A 20,419-nucleotide genomic window follows, 5' to 3' on the forward strand; every position below is an offset into this window, starting at 1 on the left:
CACCCTAGGTTGGAGTAGAATGGACACAATCGCGCTAGCGAAACCATTGCAGCGGCAAATTCTTGAAGTGGAACGAGGTGGTCAACACTTTATGATTCCTTAGAGTGTGGTAGTAAGCAAAATACTGTTCAGCCTAATAGATCCAAGCTAAGGGATCATCGTCGTCGGAGAAACGGGGAAAATCCAGACGATGCGGCCACTGCGAGCGAGGAGTGAATCCTCCTCCTTCAAAAGAATCACTGTGCTGAAACTGGGGAATGTAGAGACAGCGAAAATTACAATCATCGATCACAATTAGAGGAGGAATCAGTGGATTTGGCATCGAAGGAGGTCATGCGACTGAAAAGCTAGCACCGCCTTGAGAACCAGGGTCACAATGGAGATGCTCCAAGAGAAGGGCGAACTAAATTTTGAGGGTGGTGAATCTGGCGTCTGAAGTGGTGGTGGAAGTTTGGATCAGCTGAGTAATGGCTTCCAGATTAGCTTCCACGCAGAGAGGCACAATTTGTCAGTAAACATTCGAGAATTGGTGGTGTGGCGGGGCATACAAAAGGAAGACTCATGATCAAGAGGATAATACCAAATGTTAAGGCATAACTCCCAAAATCCCTATCTCAACTTGCTAGTAGCAGATAGCAATGGTGGTGAAGTGGGAAAGGGGAATAGAGAGAGAGAGAGAGAGAGAGAGAGAGAGAGAGAGAGAGAGAGGGTATTTTTGGTAATATAATTTTCTAATTCAATTAACCGTTGGCAGAACAATGCCACAATTGGTTCTTATACAACCATCCTTCTCACTGTGCCAGTTGCCCACTAACAATAACAACATTTAGCTAAATAATATTCCACTATTATTCTACTCATTATTATAATCGTAACAGAAACCCTAAATGGAAAAACTGTCATTCAATTAAACAAGTTCTAAACTCTAATAAGATCAATCAGCCAAAACCTCCATTCACATTATTCTTAGAAATCCTAAAATTAAACAAAAATACCAAAATAGATGAAGCAAATATCAATAATGTCCTAATTGTTGTTGAGAAAATTGACGAATATGAAGAGAAGAAAAAAGCAATAACAATACCGATCTTAGATTTAATATAGAGGTTTTTTTGTTTTCTTCCAACTCAATTTTTTGGGAAAGTTTTATCGAACTTTCTAAACAGCCAAACGCGTTGAATCTATTGGATGATGGGGAAGCTAAAGAAAGAGGAGCATACCAATAACCAATTCTCTATGTTTCTATTTTTTTTTAAGAGGACAATTGGGTGGCAAGCCATGATTATTCACCCTTCCCGGGGGCCGAGAAAACTCACAGAGGCATTTCAGCCTCCCCTGGCCACAAGTTTGGCTTCCACCCCAGCAGCGGGTTTCAAAGCCAAGACCTTCGGTTTTTAATTTGAAGAAAACCTCACAATCCGCCATTTACCACTAGACCACTAGCTTGTGGTTCAATCCTCTATGTTTCGGGACAGTGTAAGATTTGAGTTACAATTCAAAATTCTCAATTTTGACCCACAACTTTCTATATTTACAAAAGAAATACACATATGAGTAGGGGTGGGCAAATGAGTGTTGGACCTATAGGTAGGGATGGGTACCCTCAATTCGAGGCGGGTTCGAAGCATGGCCATAATTGAGAGATACGAAACGCGGCGGGATGGGGTGGGCCGAGAGAATTTACGGGGCACACCATGTCCATAACTTAAGAGTCCTAACTCTAGACCGGCCCATTTCTACTACAAAAATACCAAACATGATTTCATCATATATAATTATCAAATCTTACCGTTGAAACGCATATAGGATTTGCCCACCTCTGTTTCAGAGTAAGACTTTCAGTCGATCTTTGTAACGAATCTAGCCAGTTCTCTCAGCTAGTAGCAAGTCCTAGAAGAAGGGCCTCCGCGAGGATCCTCCCCCCTCCCCCCACCCACCCAAAAATTCATTCCCCCAATCTCCCTCTCCACATAATCAACTGAATCCATTGACCACTCCACTGTATCAGCTAGTGGTATGACCTGTCATACGTGTAACAATGTAAGACAACTTTCTTTCTTTCAGTTAAAATGGTTTGTAATTAACGTCGACTATTTCTTCTTGGATGAGATTGTGTATTGCTATTGCCCAAATATGTAGTGCAAAATGTAGTAAAAAAAAAAAAAAAAAAATTGTCAATGAAGTGCAAAATGAAAAGCATAAAAAAAAAAAAAATAAACGTTGTCTATAATTCACATATCGATTTCATTTAACCCATGTGAAAAGCATAAAAATAAAAAAAAATATAAAAGTTGTCAATGAAGTGCAAAATGAAATATAGTTGGACAACCTTTTTTTTTTTTTGGTTTTTTATTTGTTACTCCAATGTTTTGTTTTTGGCTCTTCTATTCTTGTACGTTTTCTTATCCTTACTCCAATGTTCAACGTTTGTCTTTTCTGAAATGCTATATGAATTATATGTTATGTGGGTAAAATTCTCTGCAGGCATAAAACACTTTTGGCTTACAAGATATTGCATAAGGATTGCTCGGTTGAGGAACTTGAAGATTCAAGACCTTTTTATCTTTAGCTTATTGTCATAGATTAGTTGTTTATTTTTTTTTTTCTCTTACACTTAATTGTTTCCTTGCTGTATTTCTTCCTTTATTCTTTACTAACCTCTTCCAATGTGCTTTTATGCATGCAAAGAGCCTTTCTTTTATCACGCATTTTACAGACAACTTAGTTATTTTTATTTCCTTTTATTTGCAACTGTATGTTCTATTTTTTTTTATGACGTGGCACGAAAAAGAAAACAACTAATACAGTACATTTTAAGGGGCACGTAATGTCTGTGATTGAGAAAAGGTCTTTCGCAAAACAATATATCTTAAAAAGCGCGTAGAGCCCGTGATTAAAGAAATGTCTCTCTCATGTGCGTAAGTGGGTGCAGAGAGGCTAGTTGTAAACTGGAGGCCCAGCTAAAATCTAACCTTCCATTTGAAATAACGGCACAAGGCCAAAAAAAAAAAAAAAAAACACAGCATAAAGGCATTGCATTTAAAGAAGAACGCGGGATGCGGAGGGCATTCGTTTCTCAGACGCCAACGTAACGGACATACCTTGCCTCAGCCTCACAATAATCCACCAAATCTCTCTCTCTCTCTCTCTCTCTTCCCAGAAACCCCATTACGATCTTCATCAATTCAATCACTTTCTTTACTTCGCATGTAAAAAAAAAAAAAAAATTACAGACATCATGGTGGTGGTGGGTTTTAACTCCCATTGCCTTCTTTTACAGCGTGCCAAGAAGGTATGCTTTTTACATTTATGATTTATTTATTTATTTTAATGTCTTTTTGTAAATACATGTATTTATTATGGGATTGATTGTGTTATTTGTGTGATCTGTTTGGCCTTATTTTTTGGATTCAGGAAATTAATTTGGAATTTTGGATATAATATTCCTTGGCCCTGTAAAGTCTTTCTCCATATTTTGTGTGATCAATGGGATTATCGCCTGACAATGTTCATGGACTCACTCTCGCGGTTTCTTCAAGCATTTTTATTGGCACTAGTTTTATCATCAAGAAGAAAGGTCTTAAAAAAGCCGGCACTACTGGAACCAGAGCAGGTTTCATTCCCTTTTCCATTGCATCTTCATCGTTATCTAGAGTCTTGAATCCCAAATATCTTGGAAATTGGCATACAATTTTGTGTTTATGTAACTTGTACTGAATTGTATTCTTTTCATTGATATTTTGCTAACCGAGTTTGTGGATTTTCGGAATCAGGATTAGGAGGATATACGTACTTGTATGAACCCTTGTGGTGGGCTGGGATGATAGCAAGTAAGTTTAATCATCTCTTCTTCTAATTGCTTTGTTAGCATTGTTGCATTCTTTAAGTTATATTTTGGTTTTTTTTTTTTTCTGGATTCTTGTTGGATGTGTTTCTAAATGCAGCCCTTCTTTTGTCTCTCTCCACCAATTAACTAGTTAAAAATCTACTCTCAACCAAAAATTCTTATGCTGTCTGCCAATTTTTTTTTTTGTGGGATGAGTTTGTTTCTCTCCTTGCAATGAAAGGCTGCATCTGCCATCGTCATTTACTTATTTGCAATCTTTTATGTTGTTTGTTGCTGTGCTTTGCTACACAATATAGCGGTGTGGCTGTGCAACCTGTAATATGTCGGCTGCATGGCCAATGTAGAGTATCCAGACGACTTATTTATAGCGGAATAAGCTAAGTCAACATTCAATCTCTGCGGTGGGTTTCCACTAAGAACGGAATAGAGTTCATATCCAAAGGTGAACAATGCCCTAGCTTCTACAGTTTGCTGCTTTTCCAAGGCTGGAGAAGGGCTTATACTGCTCGGCTTTGTTTGATAAGTTCATCCAGTACCAAATTTGAATATGGATTTGGATAGTGATGAGTCCCCTAGTCTCCTTAAACGCTATCGGCATCAGCTCTTCAAATATCAAAGTCAGCCAGATCGATAGTAGGCATTCTTTTGTCAGGACACAACTTTGGAGGAGTTTTGGCCAACTGTCGATATCAAACTTGAAAAATTTGAGATTATGGGGTTTTATTAGAGCACACTAAAAGCACAAATCAAAATCTTTACATGGATAGAAATAACTGATGTCATATCGGGAAGCCTTCCTTATAGTAGTTATATTAATTTATATGCCCAAACATTAAAATAGAGGCAGACCAAAAGAACGAGATATTTCTTCACTTTGTGTGGTTATACTCGAGATATTCATTTGTGAGCTTTGCTCCGACAGTCGGAAATGCAGATTGTAATGATGCTCATGGACAGAAAGTTGTGCACAAAATGGTTAAACAATTACCTTCACTATGATCCGATCAGGAAGCATTTGCTTCTTGATTCTTTCTGTTGAAAAGGTGGCTTTGGGTCAAGGATTAGCAGTGCTTTTGATCACGCCATTTTACATGATATTCAACCGACATTGTCTGGATCTTTTACATGATTATTTGTATTTAATATAACTTTTAGTTTAGGCCGAAGGGCTATGTGGGAGAAAATGTAACAGTGACATCATTGACTTTGTTTCTCACTGGGAAGTATGCAAATATTATTTGGAACGAGGGGCTGATAATGCGGTTTCATTTACTGCCTCAAATTTTCAGTTCATAAATTACGTTTTTGCTCGGAAAATCTATATAAAATCGAAGGGATTATCCAATTGGTGTTTTCAGCCAATGCTATAGATGTCCTTTAAGAGGGATTTTTTGTTTTTTTTCAAATTATTGCAAACAATGTCAGAATTGCATTTGGATTTCTCCAACTATTTGAATAAGTGGGGAAATATTCTTTAGGCACTGAATTTACTATTACTATTAAAGGCACTAGTTTATCCTATGCAAATCCAAATCAGAAATTTCTTAGCCTTTTGATTATTCCTGTTATTTTTATCAGAGAATTACTGTGGTTAATGCTCATTTGCTAATTCTGAGGTTAATCTCTTTCTCAGTGATTGTTGGGGAGATTGCTAACTTTGCTGCTTATGCGTTTGCCCCAGCAATTCTCGTCACTCCCTTGGGAGCTTTAAGTATTATTGTCAGGTATGAAACATCTGGACACTGCCCTCGTTGTCTATTCTTGTTAAATCATTTGTCTACCGGTTCGTGTATTAAACGTATGGGCGTGTGCGTGTGTATGTACGTGCTGTTGTGATAGCAGTGTTTGCGTGTGAGTGTTTTTATAAGGACGCTATTTTTATTCAGTGCAGTGCTTGCTCATTTTGTTTTGGAGGAAAAATTGCATGTCTTTGGTGTGCTTGGTTGTGTTCTTTGCGTGGTGGGTTCTACAAGTATTATATTGCATGCTCCACAAGAGAAACCAATACAATCTGTTAAGCAAGTGTGGCAGCATGCTACGCAGCCAGGTATTTGCAGATTTACTTTAGCCTCGTAGTTTATGAACATCCAAGACGGAGTTAGTACAACTAATTTTGTTATTCACAGGTTTCATCATCTACACATGTATAGTATTGATTCTGGTTGCTGTCCTCATTTTCCGGTATGTGCCACGCTACGGGCATACCCACATGATCGTATATGTTGGTATTTGTTCACTCATGGGATCTCTTACGGTCTGTTTCTAAATTTTGAAGCTTGTTGATGTTAGTAATTTAGGTGTACCTAAAGCAATCCTTCGATTATCTCTGATTTATCTGTAGGTTATGAGTGTGAAAGCAGTGGGAATAGCTCTGAAGCTGACATTTTCCGGAACAAATCAATTTAAATACTTTGAGACTTGGTTTTTTGTGTTGGTACTGGCGGTATGCTGTCTTTTTCAGATCAACTACTTAAACAAGGTATATGGTTCCCAAGAAATTACATTCATTCGGTTCTATGACTGATTATGTTAAAGTCTTTTTTTCCTGGTCACCGTTATAGTTTCCGTTATCTACAAAGTTAGAGAACCGTGAATCAAGGAAACTGGAGCAACGACTCCATCTTCGTTTTTCAATTTCTTGCTTGCAGTACAAAAATCATACACCAAAAGCTATAGAATCTAACAGACTCTTAAGTTGTGATATTTTCCGAATACTCTGCTCATTCAACGAAGTTTAGTATAACTTTTCATTCTTATGACAGGAATGCACATTTTGTCACCTTTAACTCAAACCTATGCTGTATAGAAACACACACAGTTGGGTTCTGAAGAATCAGTTATTTAGTGTTAGATACCGTGCACTTAACTGACTCTAAATCTTGTAGTTATCCGGCGAATGCTTAATCCATATTGTCTTATGCAATTTTTGCAGGCTCTTGACACGTTTAACACTGCTGTTATATCTCCAGTCTACTACGTCATGTTTACAACATTCACCATTCTTGCCAGTGTGATCTTGTTTAAGGTACATTTACTTGCAAAATGTTTGTAATGTTTTGATTTGTCTCGTTCTTTTGTTATCAATGAGAATCATTTCTAAGGATACTAAATCCAATTTTTACCCTCCCTTCGGTTGCAGGACGGGGTGTCACAAAATGGATCGCAGATAGTGACTGAACTGTGTGGTTTCATCACTATATTATCCGGTACATTTCTCCTTCACAAAACAAAGGACATGGGAGATGACTTGCCTAAGGAACCCCTCGTCGTGCAAAGTCCGAGCCATGTGGATTCCCCCTCAAATTCCTGATAGCTGCAGATAGTGAAGTTTATGCACTCGTACAGCATCATCTTTCAGGTTTTGGAACTCTATCTTAGCAAAAAGATACATTTTTATGGATGGCCAGGTCTACAGGCAACCAGGATGCAGTTTGTTGTTTGTAGGGTATGGTTGGTTAAATAAGATTTACAACATATTGGGGGAATCTATTACTGATGAAGTTAAATTACGGGAAATAATAAAATTTATGAATTCTTTTAACAAAGAAAACATGTTGTATGCTTTTTCAGGATGTACTTACATTTAAAAATTTTTTTAATGTACTCCAAATAAAAGTGTTTTCATATCAAAGAGCTTCTGAGCAACCACGGCCCAGTAGTAAATGCCAGATTACGAGGGTTTCTTAAAACTAAAAACTGAAGGTCTCAGGTTCAAAACCCATTGTTGGTGTGGAAGCTAGACTTGTGGCCAGGGTGAGGCTGAAATGCCTATGTGAGTCTTTCCGGCCCCCGAAGGGGTGGATAACCGTGCCTTACCACCAGTTGTCCCTTTTTTTTTTAAAAAAAAAAAAAAAAAAAAAGAGCTTCTGAGCAAAAATAATTTAAAGAAACATTTTCAAACGAACCTTTAATTTCATAAAAAAAAAATCCAACCAATGAAAAAACCCAAACATGCCCTAAACCAATGATTTAAGGCCATCTTCAACCGAATGGGTTATGTTTAACCCTAATATAGCGATACAAGAATTATTGTTTAATGAACAATGTTATGCCATATTTATAAACCATCTGCAACTAAAGGGGGCTATAAAATAGCCCCTCAATAATTTATTATTTTAATTTTGTTCTTTAATTTTATTGGTTAATTAAATTAAACTATCATTGAGCTGCTTGGCTAGCTGGATTTGCCCAGCTCGATGGCCATCAAGCTTCTCCTTGGCCCGGTGGGTCCCTTTCTCCTTGGCCTAGCCTTTCATTGGAGATGGTTTTTTCACATTTCGGGCTATAGCATAGCCCATAGCCCTATGGCTTGATCCATTAGAGATGGCCTAAGACCATCTCAAACCGAAGAGGTTAAACATAGCCCCAACAATAATTTATTAGTTTTAAGTTTATACTTTAAATTTATTAGTTAATTTAATTAAACTACCTTTAGATGTTTTCAAATCAAGTCATTAAATTTGAATTACTTATTGCAATTGAGGAGTTGTGCCTAAAAAAAGGACTAAGAGGGGGGGCTATGTTTGGTTAGCCTGATCCCCCTTTGGCCAAATAATGGCTTGGTTGACACACCCCAACCGAGATCGGGGTATGCTGGCCGCCACGTGGAAGTGACGTAGCCATGTGCACAGTGCGGAAGCTAGAAACCGAAATAGAAAAGTACGAATAATTAAAAACTAGCATTCTAGTACTAGAATAAGTGCTAGTTAGTGCGATACAAATTCAGAGCAGGTCTAAAGCAGTCCAAATAAAACAACAACAGTAGTACGCCCGAAGGCGACCCTACAATGTGGAGTGTCTGTCAGGACGCCGAAAAGCTCGCAAGGGAAACCACCGCAACGGCTAAGCAACTAGAACCTGGAGGGGCGCAAAACAAAAGCGTGAGTGGGCAAAAAACAAAGCTCTTTGAAAACCATTTAGCAAAACACAATCTAACCCCTCGCCGTAAAACCTGTATACTTCCCAGAAAAATAACATATGTACGTATGTATAGATATGCCCAAACATGCTCAAGGGTATGCCAATCATGCTCAATATATACTATGTCAAAATCTCCTAAAGATATGCAAGTGCTCAGGTGTGAGTCGTATCAATCACACAATCCTCTGGCAGCCGGAGTCACCTAACGTGACCTGTACGGCTGTATATAGAGCTCAAATATCAATATCACAAATAAACCTACCCACAAGTCGGAACCACCTAAAGGGGTCTGTACGACAGGCCTGGGTGTAACATGTATATACGCTCTAGTGCTACGATCACGTGAAGGCTGTGCGAATAATCGCGGGTCACCTACGAGTCGGAACCACCTACTGTGGTCTGTACGACAGGCCTATGCACCTAACTTGGATCCAAGCTGAGCGTATGGTGCGGGAGGTGAACAACACGTGAAGGACTGTGCCCTACTCTGGGCGGAAGCACTAACACCGGGGGTGCAGGTTATGAGCTCTCTAAGCATCTCTAAACACTATGTAATGCAATCGTTAATTAACGCTTACCTGGCACTTACCTATGCCTCCACAGCACCAAATACAAATATATAAATGTACGCCATTACCAATGCACATGATGATGCATAAACGATAATAATAATATGCATGCCATAAATCAATTAACCTTTTATAATAAATTTCTGGGAACATAAACGTATATAGGTATATACGGAAAACAAAAGCCCACTCACTGGTATGTAGAAGGGTCGTAGCCCCCCTGTCTCGCATGTGCACGCTCGTCCTCTGGGTACGTGTCACCTAGATGCGAAACAACTATAAAAACGTTAACTTTAAAGCACATAACCGTCCGTTCAAAATAACTTCTCATACATTGCTCAAAATGGACAAATGAATATACCAACGTGACCTACACAACCTCACGAACACAACCGTATTTTTAAAATAATTTTTGGACATGTCACGCGCCCCCACGCGCCAGCACAGGCACGGGTCCACGCGCGGCCACGTGACCTGCACACTGACGGCGTCAGGTGACGCCGTCAGGAATATTCCCTGGAATATTCCGTTAACCTTGACTGACGCCGTTAGCTTCTGTTAGGAATATTCCGTTAAACCCTAACGGAATATTCCTCTGTCTTCTCCGGCCAACCCCCCCTCGCCGGCGCCGTCGCCGGAAAACCTGCAACTTAGGTTTTCTCGCTCGTTTTTCAACCGTTTTTCAAGATTTTTGCACCATTTTAATCCTTAGGACTAGTAGAACATGTCCCAACAGGTTTTAAGGGCTAAAACTAAGAGATTATACCTGTCCAAAAACTCCAAGCTCGGCTAACCTCGAACCAGGCCTTCCCGACGTCCAAATTCGTCCAACGAGCTACTCCGACGCTCCTGGGAACCTCACCAACACCTCTACAAGCTTCAAAAGTCCAAAAACTCAAAGTATAAAACTTGCATGAACAGTACTCAATTCGGCCATGGTTGAATCGACGTGAAAACGAAGTATTCCTCACCTGAAAATGGTATGGTTGAGCTCGCCTCGACCTTACGAGTTGAATGGTGTCTTTGGTTTCCTCGATCTACTAAGATTTGGGTGCCTTTGTGTGTTGTCCGTACGTTACAGAGAGAAGAGGAAGGAATGGAGCTCGGGGAACCCACAGAAAGAGAGAGAAACAGAGAGAGACAGTGTGTGTGTGTGTGTGTCAGCTTGACAACACCACACAAAGTAACCAAAAACAATAATACGAAAACCAATTAGGGGTAAAAGGGTCATTTCCTAAACACGTTACCGATAAATTTCGGGACGGGATGTCACATTGGTGGACTCCACAAAATTATAGCCTAGTCATCGGTTGGAGATGAGTTTTTAGGCAAATTAGGCCATTTTTTTGGCTTTGGACCTTTAACCCTCTCCATTGGAGATGAGCTAACGGTTGTTTGTAAGCAACACATGACTAGTCATAAGCACTAAATATATTGTGATTAAAAAAGAAAATATGTTTAGTTGAAGGATTTGCAAGTACAGGAATTTAGCCTAAGTTAAAAAGGTACTAAGAAAGATTCAATATTATATGAAATTTATTAGATACAATTAGGGATGGCAATTTAACCCATCAAATCCGATTCCCGCAAGTAACCAATCCGAATGGTTCGGTTTAGGGCATAAAATTTCGGGTATTTTATGGTTATGGGTAACCGTTGGGTAAATTTTTCGGTTTCGGGTTGGGTTATGGTTATTGGGTTATCCACCCCAAACCCATACCTAAAACTGAACTATTTCATCTATGAATAAAAATATATAAATATTTATTATATGAAAAAGGGGTTGTTAATAATCATGCATTATTAAATATGAAATTAATTATTTACTTTTATATCATTAATAAGAGGAATTATATGCTTATAATTTTCAAGAGTGTAAATGTTTTCTTAGTAATATAAATTTTTAATATTACTTATTAGATACATTGTATCAATTGTATTAATAATAGCAATTTATTTAATATCGTTTTTTAATATTCTTCACTTAGTTAATAATATAAATAAATATATAAATATATCATAATGGGGAAAACCGTTCTCCGATAAAAAAATCCTTCACCCAACAGGTTCGATTATGGGGAAAACCCATTCAGGTATTCTACGGGTTCAGGTTCGGGGAAAATAAACAGGTTCGGGTATGGGGATGGCACATCTAAACCCAATTCGCCCCATCGCCATCCCTAGATACAATGCACTGAGAGAAGTTTGCAAATGACTCTGCCTAGTAAGTGTGAGGTTTTCCTCTTCACTTGTAAGTGAGAGGTCTTGGGTTTAATTCTTGCCAAAGACGAATTCGAACCACATTATTGCTAGCCTATTGTGACGTTTAGTCCACTTTCTCACCCCTTATTGTGATAATATTGTTTTATTAAAAAAAAAAAAAAAAGTTTCATAAACCCTTTGATACTAGCAAATCCTTCACCCCAAGACTACCCTAAAATGATATGATATGAGGTGTATGGTATGATAACTCCCATACATCACTTAGGCAAGATCTTCGGATAGACAAGTGAGTTTTTGTCCCACCAATGTTGTGTGAGCTTAAAGTTTTCAAATATCTAAGTTAGATTTAAAAAATGAATGAGAATTCATAATTATCGTTCCTCGGTTTAGAAATAATTACCTTAGCCTAAGATTTTTGGATGGCCAAGTTAGATTCAGAAAACGAATGAGAATTCATAATTATGATTTCTTTGCATAGCAACAATTACCTTTTAAAGGTTGAAGGTACACATGGGGCATGTGTTGTAACGACCCCTCCCGGATTTTTACAAAATGGAAGGGCAATTTTGTAATTTCACTTTGGTTGGGAGAGATTTTGTAAATGGCTTCTTTTGATCTTATTTGGTGTGCCAGTGGGGCCCATCTTTGCTTTTTAGTCCTCAACACTCTCTCTTTTCCCCCATCTTCTTTCTTTCCGTGTAACCCTCACTCTCAAAACTATCTTAGCTCGCTCTTGTCTTTCCATCTCTGCAAATGCAAAGATACCAACCCAACCACCCTTTTCTCCGGCAATCACCATAAACCACCACCATGTGGGCCTTATCTTCCCCCCATCTCTTTTGGACTCCATTAATTTCTCTCGCCCCTCTTAACCTTGCAACTCACCATCGCGGCAGAGCCACCACCTCCGACGAGTTCTCGACTTCCCGACTTGGGGTAAGCCTCGGGAGCATTTAAATGTTTCCATTTTAGGCAATTTAGTCCTATCTTAGGCCCGGAGCTGGGTTTTGAGTCGCCATCTCCGGCAAGTTCTCCAACAATGGGCCCATAACTTTGCATTTCGACCACTTCCCGACCACAATTGGACCAAAATTTGGTATAACTCAATTCCTCTCCTTCTTAGCTTCAATCTCATATATGGCATGCTTATGGTTGTTGTGAAATGGAGCTAGTTGGACTTCATATTGTTCCTCGGCCAATTTCCTAGATTTCGGTCAATTTAGGGCCTCAAAATTGGGTCGACCTGACCCAAAACCAAAACCGAATCCAAAATTGAATCTGAACCCAGCCCAAAACCCAGCTCTGAGCCTAAACCTAGAAACCGAGTCCAACCCTTTAGCCAGGCCCAAACCTAGTTTCGACCCGACCCAGATCGTAGCCAGGCCCTAACCCATATTCTGTGTTGACTTTTGTTGACTTTTACGAAATTTGCCCGGGACCCTTCTTAAGGTTATTAGGCGCCCTGATTCTAATCTGCACTCCGTTTCCCAAAATTCAATCATTTCGTAGAGTTTTAGTAATTGATTCCTTTATGTGCTTAGGTGAGTTTGTTAGTGGCATTTCCGTCTTCTCTAGATTGCACGGCTCTTCGTAGACGGAATATCTGTGAGTGAACCCCTTCCAAAATGCATGTTTTTACTATTAGAAATGCATACATGAAAAGTATGATTTTATGACTACATTTTATGAAACATTTATGAGTTATTGGATTTACGCTTTTTGAATTATCATGCTTTATTGAATTTATGTTACTGAGATATTTACAAATATGATTTATGATATGATGTTTGAGCTATTGAGCTCTGATGAGTTATATTTTGAAAAGATTTTGTTCATGATTTTTGTGCTTACTTAGTGGTTATTCATACTATGTGTCTACTGGCGAATGATACTTATATATGGCTTTGGCTGGGGGATATAGTGACGACGGGTAAAAGATACTTATATATGGCTTCGGCTGGGAGATGTAGTGCCTACAAGCAGAAGATACTTATATATGGCTTTGGTCGAGAGATGTACTACCCTTGGGCGATTGTGATACAACTACTAAGCATACTATATGATATATGTTCTACGAAGGTTTTATGACATGCTAAGGATCTCAGAAAACCTTTTACTTATTATGCTATATGAGTTTTCTAAACAGGGGGCTAGTATGTGGATGTATAACTATTTTAGTATTACTATATATATAAACTCAGTCCACTCATGTTTTGTTTTGCGCCTCCTCAGGACTTAGAATTAAGGCATACAATCCCAGCGTCAAGGCATACTTGCGCCTGTATCTTTGAGTCCTTTTGGCATAGGACCCACTCCTTTATTCATACAGTTTCATAATATTCCTTTTACAATGTTTTGGATTAGTTGTATGCTCTGAACACTTTCCATAATTGCATATTCATTATAGTTAAATTTACAATTTTTATTTATGATCGTTATCTCTTCATAGCTCTCATGGATGTTAGTAGGGTTTCGTCACCTTTGGGTGTCGACCAGCACGTGCCTACCCTGATGTTTGGAGAATATTGGGGTCGGGCGTGTCAATTTGGTATCAAAGCACTTAGGATCTTCTGTTACTGTAGTAGTGTGTCGACCTTGACATTATTTGGATGTCACGACTTCCAGATTTGGTGCCTTTCGGTGCAATTGTGCAAACCTTTTTCTATTTGAATTGCCACATTCTTCTTGGAGTGTAAGAATTTGTGTCGGGATTGTGCCTCATCGGTGATGAAATGGAATGATGGGTAACTTCCAACAACGGACCGATACTCTACGACATGCGTTCTCTAGGAATGGCGGGTAGAGTTGGATTTACATTGAAATGATGTGAAATAGAAAATCTCAGTAAGAGGATGTCTGGTTAAGACCAGCTGAGAGTCCAAATAGGTGATGTTACTATGTGACATGCATTTCTTAGGAATGGAGGGCAGAGTCGGATCTACATTGGATTGTTGTGAAACAAAAAAATCTTAGTGGGTTAAAGTTTAGATCAGACTAGCTGGAGTGTTCTGAAACGGTGATGTTACTCTGCGACATGCGTTCCTTAGGAATAGCGGGTAGAGTCATATCTTTATGGAAATTGCTTGAAACATTCAAAGTGCGTGTTGGAGAAAGAGAGTAAGCGCTAGTTGTTGCGCAGTTTAGCAACTGTTAGTTTGGTTAGACTAAATCAATGTCCTCGAGCTTGTTGTTTCTGCTGGGGGAATTCGTGTGGATGAATGCTCCAAAGACATTTATGAACCTAGCTGACCGACTGTTTCACCCATTTTTTGACAGTTTTGTGATTATCTTATCGATAACCTTGTTGCTTACTCCAACAACTAGGTTAAGTTCACTAAACAACAATAATCAGCTTTACACCAAATTCTTCGAACGTTGATTTTGTTTAGATTATATACTTTTTTTTGGGAGACTTTTTGTAGCAAACGCTATTGTAGACATCGAAATTTCAGTGAAATAAATGTTAACCAATACAACACTTATTTCACCTATATCATTCCCTCACTTCACCAACAACCTCCACTCATTTCACCTACATCATCCATTTACCTCACCTACAACCTCCACTCACTTCACCTACATCATCCACTCACTTCACCAAAAAAATGAATGGTGGTGATTCACTCTCAAAGCCTATAAATAGGCTTCTCCATCAAGAGGAAGAGACACCAATTCACAAATACATTTCTCTACTCCCAAAATGGAAGAGAATACTCCCTACACACACCAAAACCTTGAAGCCTTAAAGTTCTAAAGCTCTCAAGAAAATCCCGAAGGATCAAGAAAGCCCTCTTCGTTTTTCGTCAAATCCTCCTTCAAGATCAAGTCCCAACGGCCCTTGAAGAACTCCCACCAACTCAAGATCAAGCCCCGACGGCCCCTTGAAGAAAGTGTTCATCATTCATCATCCGTTCATCCTAAGATCAAGCCCCAATGGCCCTTTGGATCAACAACCTCAACAAACCCATACACCCATTCTTCAAGATCAAGCCCAACGCCCCTTGAAGATCCGTTCATCAACTGTTCATCCTTAGATCAAGCCCCGACGGCCCTTTGGATCAACAACTCATCCACAAACCTACACCTTACGAAGATAGAATCAGAGGATCAAATTACAAAGAGGTTGTAACCCCAAAATCATTAAACACAAAAATATTATTTTGTACACGTATTCTTGTTTCTTGTTTCAGGAATTTTTCATGTTTACAACTATTCTTATCAATTTCCAAAAAGGTTGTAATAGTTGGAATTTGAAATCCGCACAAGGTGTTGTGAAATACAAAATGTCTTTGGTCTTCTCAATTTCTATTGGTAGTTCTTAACGATTCTTTGTGCTTAGCCTTATTCTTTTTGGCTAGGTAGCAGGTCAATCTTGTTTGAGATGTTGAAGGTGAACGAAGTTTCTGACAGCTGAAGTATTGTCTCACTTGATCATTATTCTTACACTTTTCGATGACGCCGATAAATTTCAAATTCTTTTGGTGATGTATTATTGAATGTTTGGCTGCACGCTGAGGCAACATGACCGAGTAACACATGTGCCTCTTGACAAATGGAACCGCATGAAGTGAACCATCCTATCTACCACCTTGAGCCAATGGTTACTGTCTTACTTGAAAACCTAATGACACCCTTTCTTGGTAGAAATCTATGTGGGATGAAGGTTGGGAATAGAATTTTTTGGAGTTTGGAACATCGTCTTACTCATGCTTTCATCCTTGTTTTGCTTAACATTGGCGGTGAGTCTTAGGTCCCTTGTTTTGCATCCTTGTCACGTTTTTTTTTGATGTAGCACGGAAAGGTCATCGCCTATGCTCTCGAACATCTTAAACCTCATGGAAAGAATTATCCTATTCATGACCTAGAGCTTGCAACAATTTCCCTTGCTGTAAAATCTAGTGACGTATTCTCTACAGTGAGAAATGTTGCTTTTTTTCTGACAGAAAAAGTTGTATGTATGTTCACACATAAATAGTTGAGGTTGGGAAAGAAGAGGTGAATGGAACTCATCGATGATTTGGATTGCACTTTGAGTACCATCTTGGCCAGGCAATTGTCGTAGCTAATGTTGTTAGTCATAAATCCTATGGACATCTTACCTCTATCCGAGCTATCCATGTCCCACTATTGTTTTCCCTTTGAGGAAATGTCTGTTTTACTAGTAAGTGGAAGCGGTGAGATAGAAGTTGTCGGGCTTATCTCAATTTCTTTTTATTCTTGTTTGGAAGTGGGAAGAATTTCCATGGGTATCCTTTTTAGGTTGTCGAGGACCCACTTGGGATGCGAATGGAAATGGGTGAATGTCACCATTGATTTCTTGTACAAACCACCTTGTACACATGGAGACTATGATGATGTTTCAGTATTTGTTGACCAACTCACTCAGCAGATTATCTACCGGTCCGAAAGGGCTATACTTTTGACCACTTGGCAGAATTCTTCATTATAGACTTTGATAGATTAACATCTTGATTAACATCGATTTCACCTTCTGGTACTGGAAGACATTCTAATTAACTTTGGGTTTGTGTTTACCCTAAAACACTTCATATCATTTCTAAAGCAGACAGATTGTTCAGGAAAACCACTCAGATTTGAAAGTTTTAGCTGGAACCATCAGTCCTTCAATCACCCATTATCACCCTATTAAGCTAATCATTACCACTAATGATTGAATATCCTTGATGTTATCGTTGTAACAATTGTTGTGAGTATTGGAATGGGAAAAAGTCTGAGTTCCCACCTATCTAATTATTTTAGACTATCAATCGAGTCGAGTCCGCACTCAACCATCTCGACTTGCCACCATAGAATCAAATTAAGTACTCACACGTGTTCTTGCATCAAAGTACATTCAATCCTGTTATCTTGTACTCTAGATTTGATGGACTTGTTTAACCCTTAAATTCTTGAGTGTTCTTTTAGCTTTCTCAGCATAGCCTTTTGCTAAACCCAAGCGAAATTTTCAATGAATCAGCTTGCTTAAGCTTGGCAAATCACATTGTTCGATTAGGGTGTGCCGTCACTATTGTACCTCATCGTGATGCACAATTCACTTCTAAGTCTTGTGAAGTTTTCTTGAAGGCCTTAGGTACTAAGTTATTGTCTAGTATTGCATTTCATTCTCAGATTGTTGGACAGTGTGAACGAGCTATCTAGACCTTGGAGGATGTGTTGTTTTCATTCGTTCTGTGGTTTCTCCATGATTAGAATTTACACCGATGTCTCTTGGAGTTGTTTACGACGACATTTATTATTTTCAGTTTAGGTACGACACTATTTAAGATATGGTATGAGAGATTCTACTAGCAACACTAGTTAGACAGAAGAGTATTATAAACTGGTATTTGGAGGATCGAATTTACGATATGGAAAACTATATGCCTCAGATGATATCGCCTTGGATGTAACGACTGGCCCCCAAAAATTATAGTCTTTATAATTTTTAAATATGAATTTACATAAATGCCCTTCGAGGCAAAGACGTTGACTTTTGTTGACCATCTTGTCATGTCACATAAGGTTTGTTTTCTTGGCGTATCCTTGTAGTACTCGTCACTACGAACGCGTGGATGCAAACGGAACGTAATTTGGAGTTATAACGAAAGAGTTATTAACAAATGAAGTTGAGGGCAAAATTGTAAATGTATTATTTTCTGGAATGCTCCAGATTTTTGGAGCAAAATCTGGAAAGCCATGTGTGTGGCCCAGATTGAAGGGAAGAAAAGTTGGGTGATGGAGATGAAAGATAATGGAGAGGAAGGAGGATGGGTGCTGCCCAATCGGGAGAAGAGAGAGAAGTCAGTGACCAATGGGAAGAGAGACCAAGAAGGGAAATGAGGGAAAAGGAGATAGAGGGAATCGATCGGGTTTCCCTTGACCTGTGCAATGACCTTACTTCCTTGGAGCTTTCCAACAGTTTTTCATCCAATTTTTCAGCCTTCTTCAACATTCGATCACTACCAAAGCACACCACAACACCCCATCACCTAATTCTAACCAAACCAGATGGATTTTAGCCCCGACGTGGTGAGAAAATCCACCGACGGGTCTGGGTGGGTCTCAGCTTTGAACCACCATTTGTGAAACAATTCCTCTCAATTTCCACCATCTATGTAATTCCCTTGAGCTCAGGAACAATGCCCAATCATTGGTTGGAGCATCGGAGTCGATTTGAGGACAAATCAAGAAACACCCAAATTCTAGGGTCCTGGCTAGTTCATGGCGATTTGAGACTTTTCCCGGCCAAATTGGACTTGGCTACATGTATAAAACTTGTTCTACTCATTAAGATCTTCATTACTATGAAGTTTGAGAATTTTTAGAAATAGTTGATTTTTCCAACAAGTCGGGACGGCCAACCACCATGTATGGTAGCACGTGGCAGCGACATGTGGGTCGAGGCATTCCCTGACTTTCCTAGGCTAAATTTGATTCTCCAATTCCATACGTGAAGTCCAATTGATGAATTTCCATGGTTTGAACCTAGTTCCTTAGGTTTGCTTCTTGATTATTATAGCAATCGACGATCCGACTGTTGGATCGTCACCAAACTTTGAAAAATTATAGTATGTAATATTTGAGGAGATTAGAAACTTATAGATTGGGAATTCGATGTATGGATCTTCCCGAATATGTAAGTTACGTGTTCTATTGATTAGAATTTTGAGACGTGATTTGATAATTGTTCTAGGCGCCGTTTGTTTGTGACGCCTCGCTATTCATGCTAGGGAGTTGTAGCGCAGACCTCAGGTGAGTGGGTGTTTTTTTTTTCCTTTTTATAGTGTGTATATATCTATCTATATATATATATCTATATCTATATATATATAGACACACACCTTACGGTTTTCTAGAAATGTTTTAAATTGATTATGCATAGCATGCCATGATTTAAATGTGTTGTATTTAAATATTGCATTGTGATGAGATTTGTGGTTATGCCAAATGATCCTACAGAGGCGTAGGTAAGTTCAGGTGAGTTATTATGTGATTGAAATGGTTGAATTATATGAGCATGCATATATTCATTTTGGAGCTCATCATTACTGCACCATGGTGTTAGTGCTCCCGCCGTGGTCCAGGGCACAGCCTTCACGTGATTGTTCACCTTTCGCACCGCACGCTCGCCTTGGATCCAAGTTAGGTGCTACCCTGTCATACAGGTCGCATTAGGTGACTCCGACTCGTAGGTGACCCAAACATAACGCTAGCACTAGAGCGTACATATTTACTCCGAGCCTGTCGTACAGGTCACACTAGGTAACTCTGACTCGTGTGCTAGCATAGACTGATGAGCAATAGGTCCAGTCGTACAGGTCACATTAAGGTGACTCCGACTGGCATGTTAGTTTAGATTGATCTCACACCTGGCTTACATTTATTATTGCTGAGATATTGTGGCATGGCATGTTTCTGTTTTTACTGCACCTGTGCATTCATTTTTCGTACCTATGTAGTATTATTTTTTGGAAACTATAGGGTTTTACGGCGAGGGGTTATAATGCTTTCAAAAGGTTTTTATTAAAACTTTATTTTTAGGCCCACTCACCCTTGTTCCACGTTCTAGTAGTAGAGTTTTTGTACCGACGAGGATTATTGGTAAATCTCGGTGTAGATGATTACCATCGATGGTATAATTCTCATCCTATTTTAATGTACTGTACTTATGCTCTGTCATCACGTGTGAAATGGGTTCATACCTGCTCACCGTGCACTCTTGTACTTAGGCACTTTTAGGTTTAAATTTATTCACATCTTCCACGTCAATACCCTTTATGGCATCGTCACCTTCCAGGTGTCGATCAACACAGCTCGATTCAGAGTCCTAGTGGACATCCCGAGTCGGGGTGTGTCAGTT

General features: G+C 39.1%; 1 protein-coding gene across 1 annotated transcript; it reads left to right on the plus strand.

The window, feature by feature from the left end:
- Positions 1 to 3,016: 3,016 nt before the first annotated feature.
- On the plus strand, positions 3,017 to 7,397 carry LOC137738334 (putative magnesium transporter NIPA2). The gene is made up of 9 exons (XM_068477972.2): positions 3,017 to 3,292; positions 3,415 to 3,613; positions 3,774 to 3,830; positions 5,481 to 5,571; positions 5,734 to 5,894; positions 5,974 to 6,101; positions 6,189 to 6,326; positions 6,780 to 6,872; positions 6,987 to 7,397. Exons 2-9 carry the CDS (start codon positions 3,487 to 3,489, stop codon positions 7,155 to 7,157), a joined length of 966 nt encoding a protein of 321 aa, XP_068334073.2. The 5' UTR covers positions 3,017 to 3,292; positions 3,415 to 3,486; the 3' UTR covers positions 7,158 to 7,397.
- The last annotated feature ends 13,022 nt before the right edge of the window (positions 7,398 to 20,419 follow it).

The sequence above is a fragment of the Pyrus communis genome, chromosome 13, assembly GCF_041283825.1.
Source record: "Pyrus communis isolate YQ-2024b chromosome 13, ASM4128382v1, whole genome shotgun sequence".
In the NCBI taxonomy this organism is placed as follows: Eukaryota; Viridiplantae; Streptophyta; class Magnoliopsida; order Rosales; family Rosaceae; genus Pyrus; species Pyrus communis.

Excerpts from the sequence above, each read along its gene's own strand:
- LOC137738334 (XM_068477972.2), top strand. The coding sequence starts at position 3,487 with ATGGGATTATCGCCTGACAATGTTCATGGACTCACTCTCGCGGTTTCT. Across the intron at positions 3,831-5,480 it reads GTGGGCTGGGATGATAGCAA|TGATTGTTGGGGAGATTGCT; the intron begins GTAAGTTTAATC and ends TCTCTTTCTCAG. Across the intron at positions 6,102-6,188 it reads CACTCATGGGATCTCTTACG|GTTATGAGTGTGAAAGCAGT; the intron begins GTCTGTTTCTAA and ends ATTTATCTGTAG.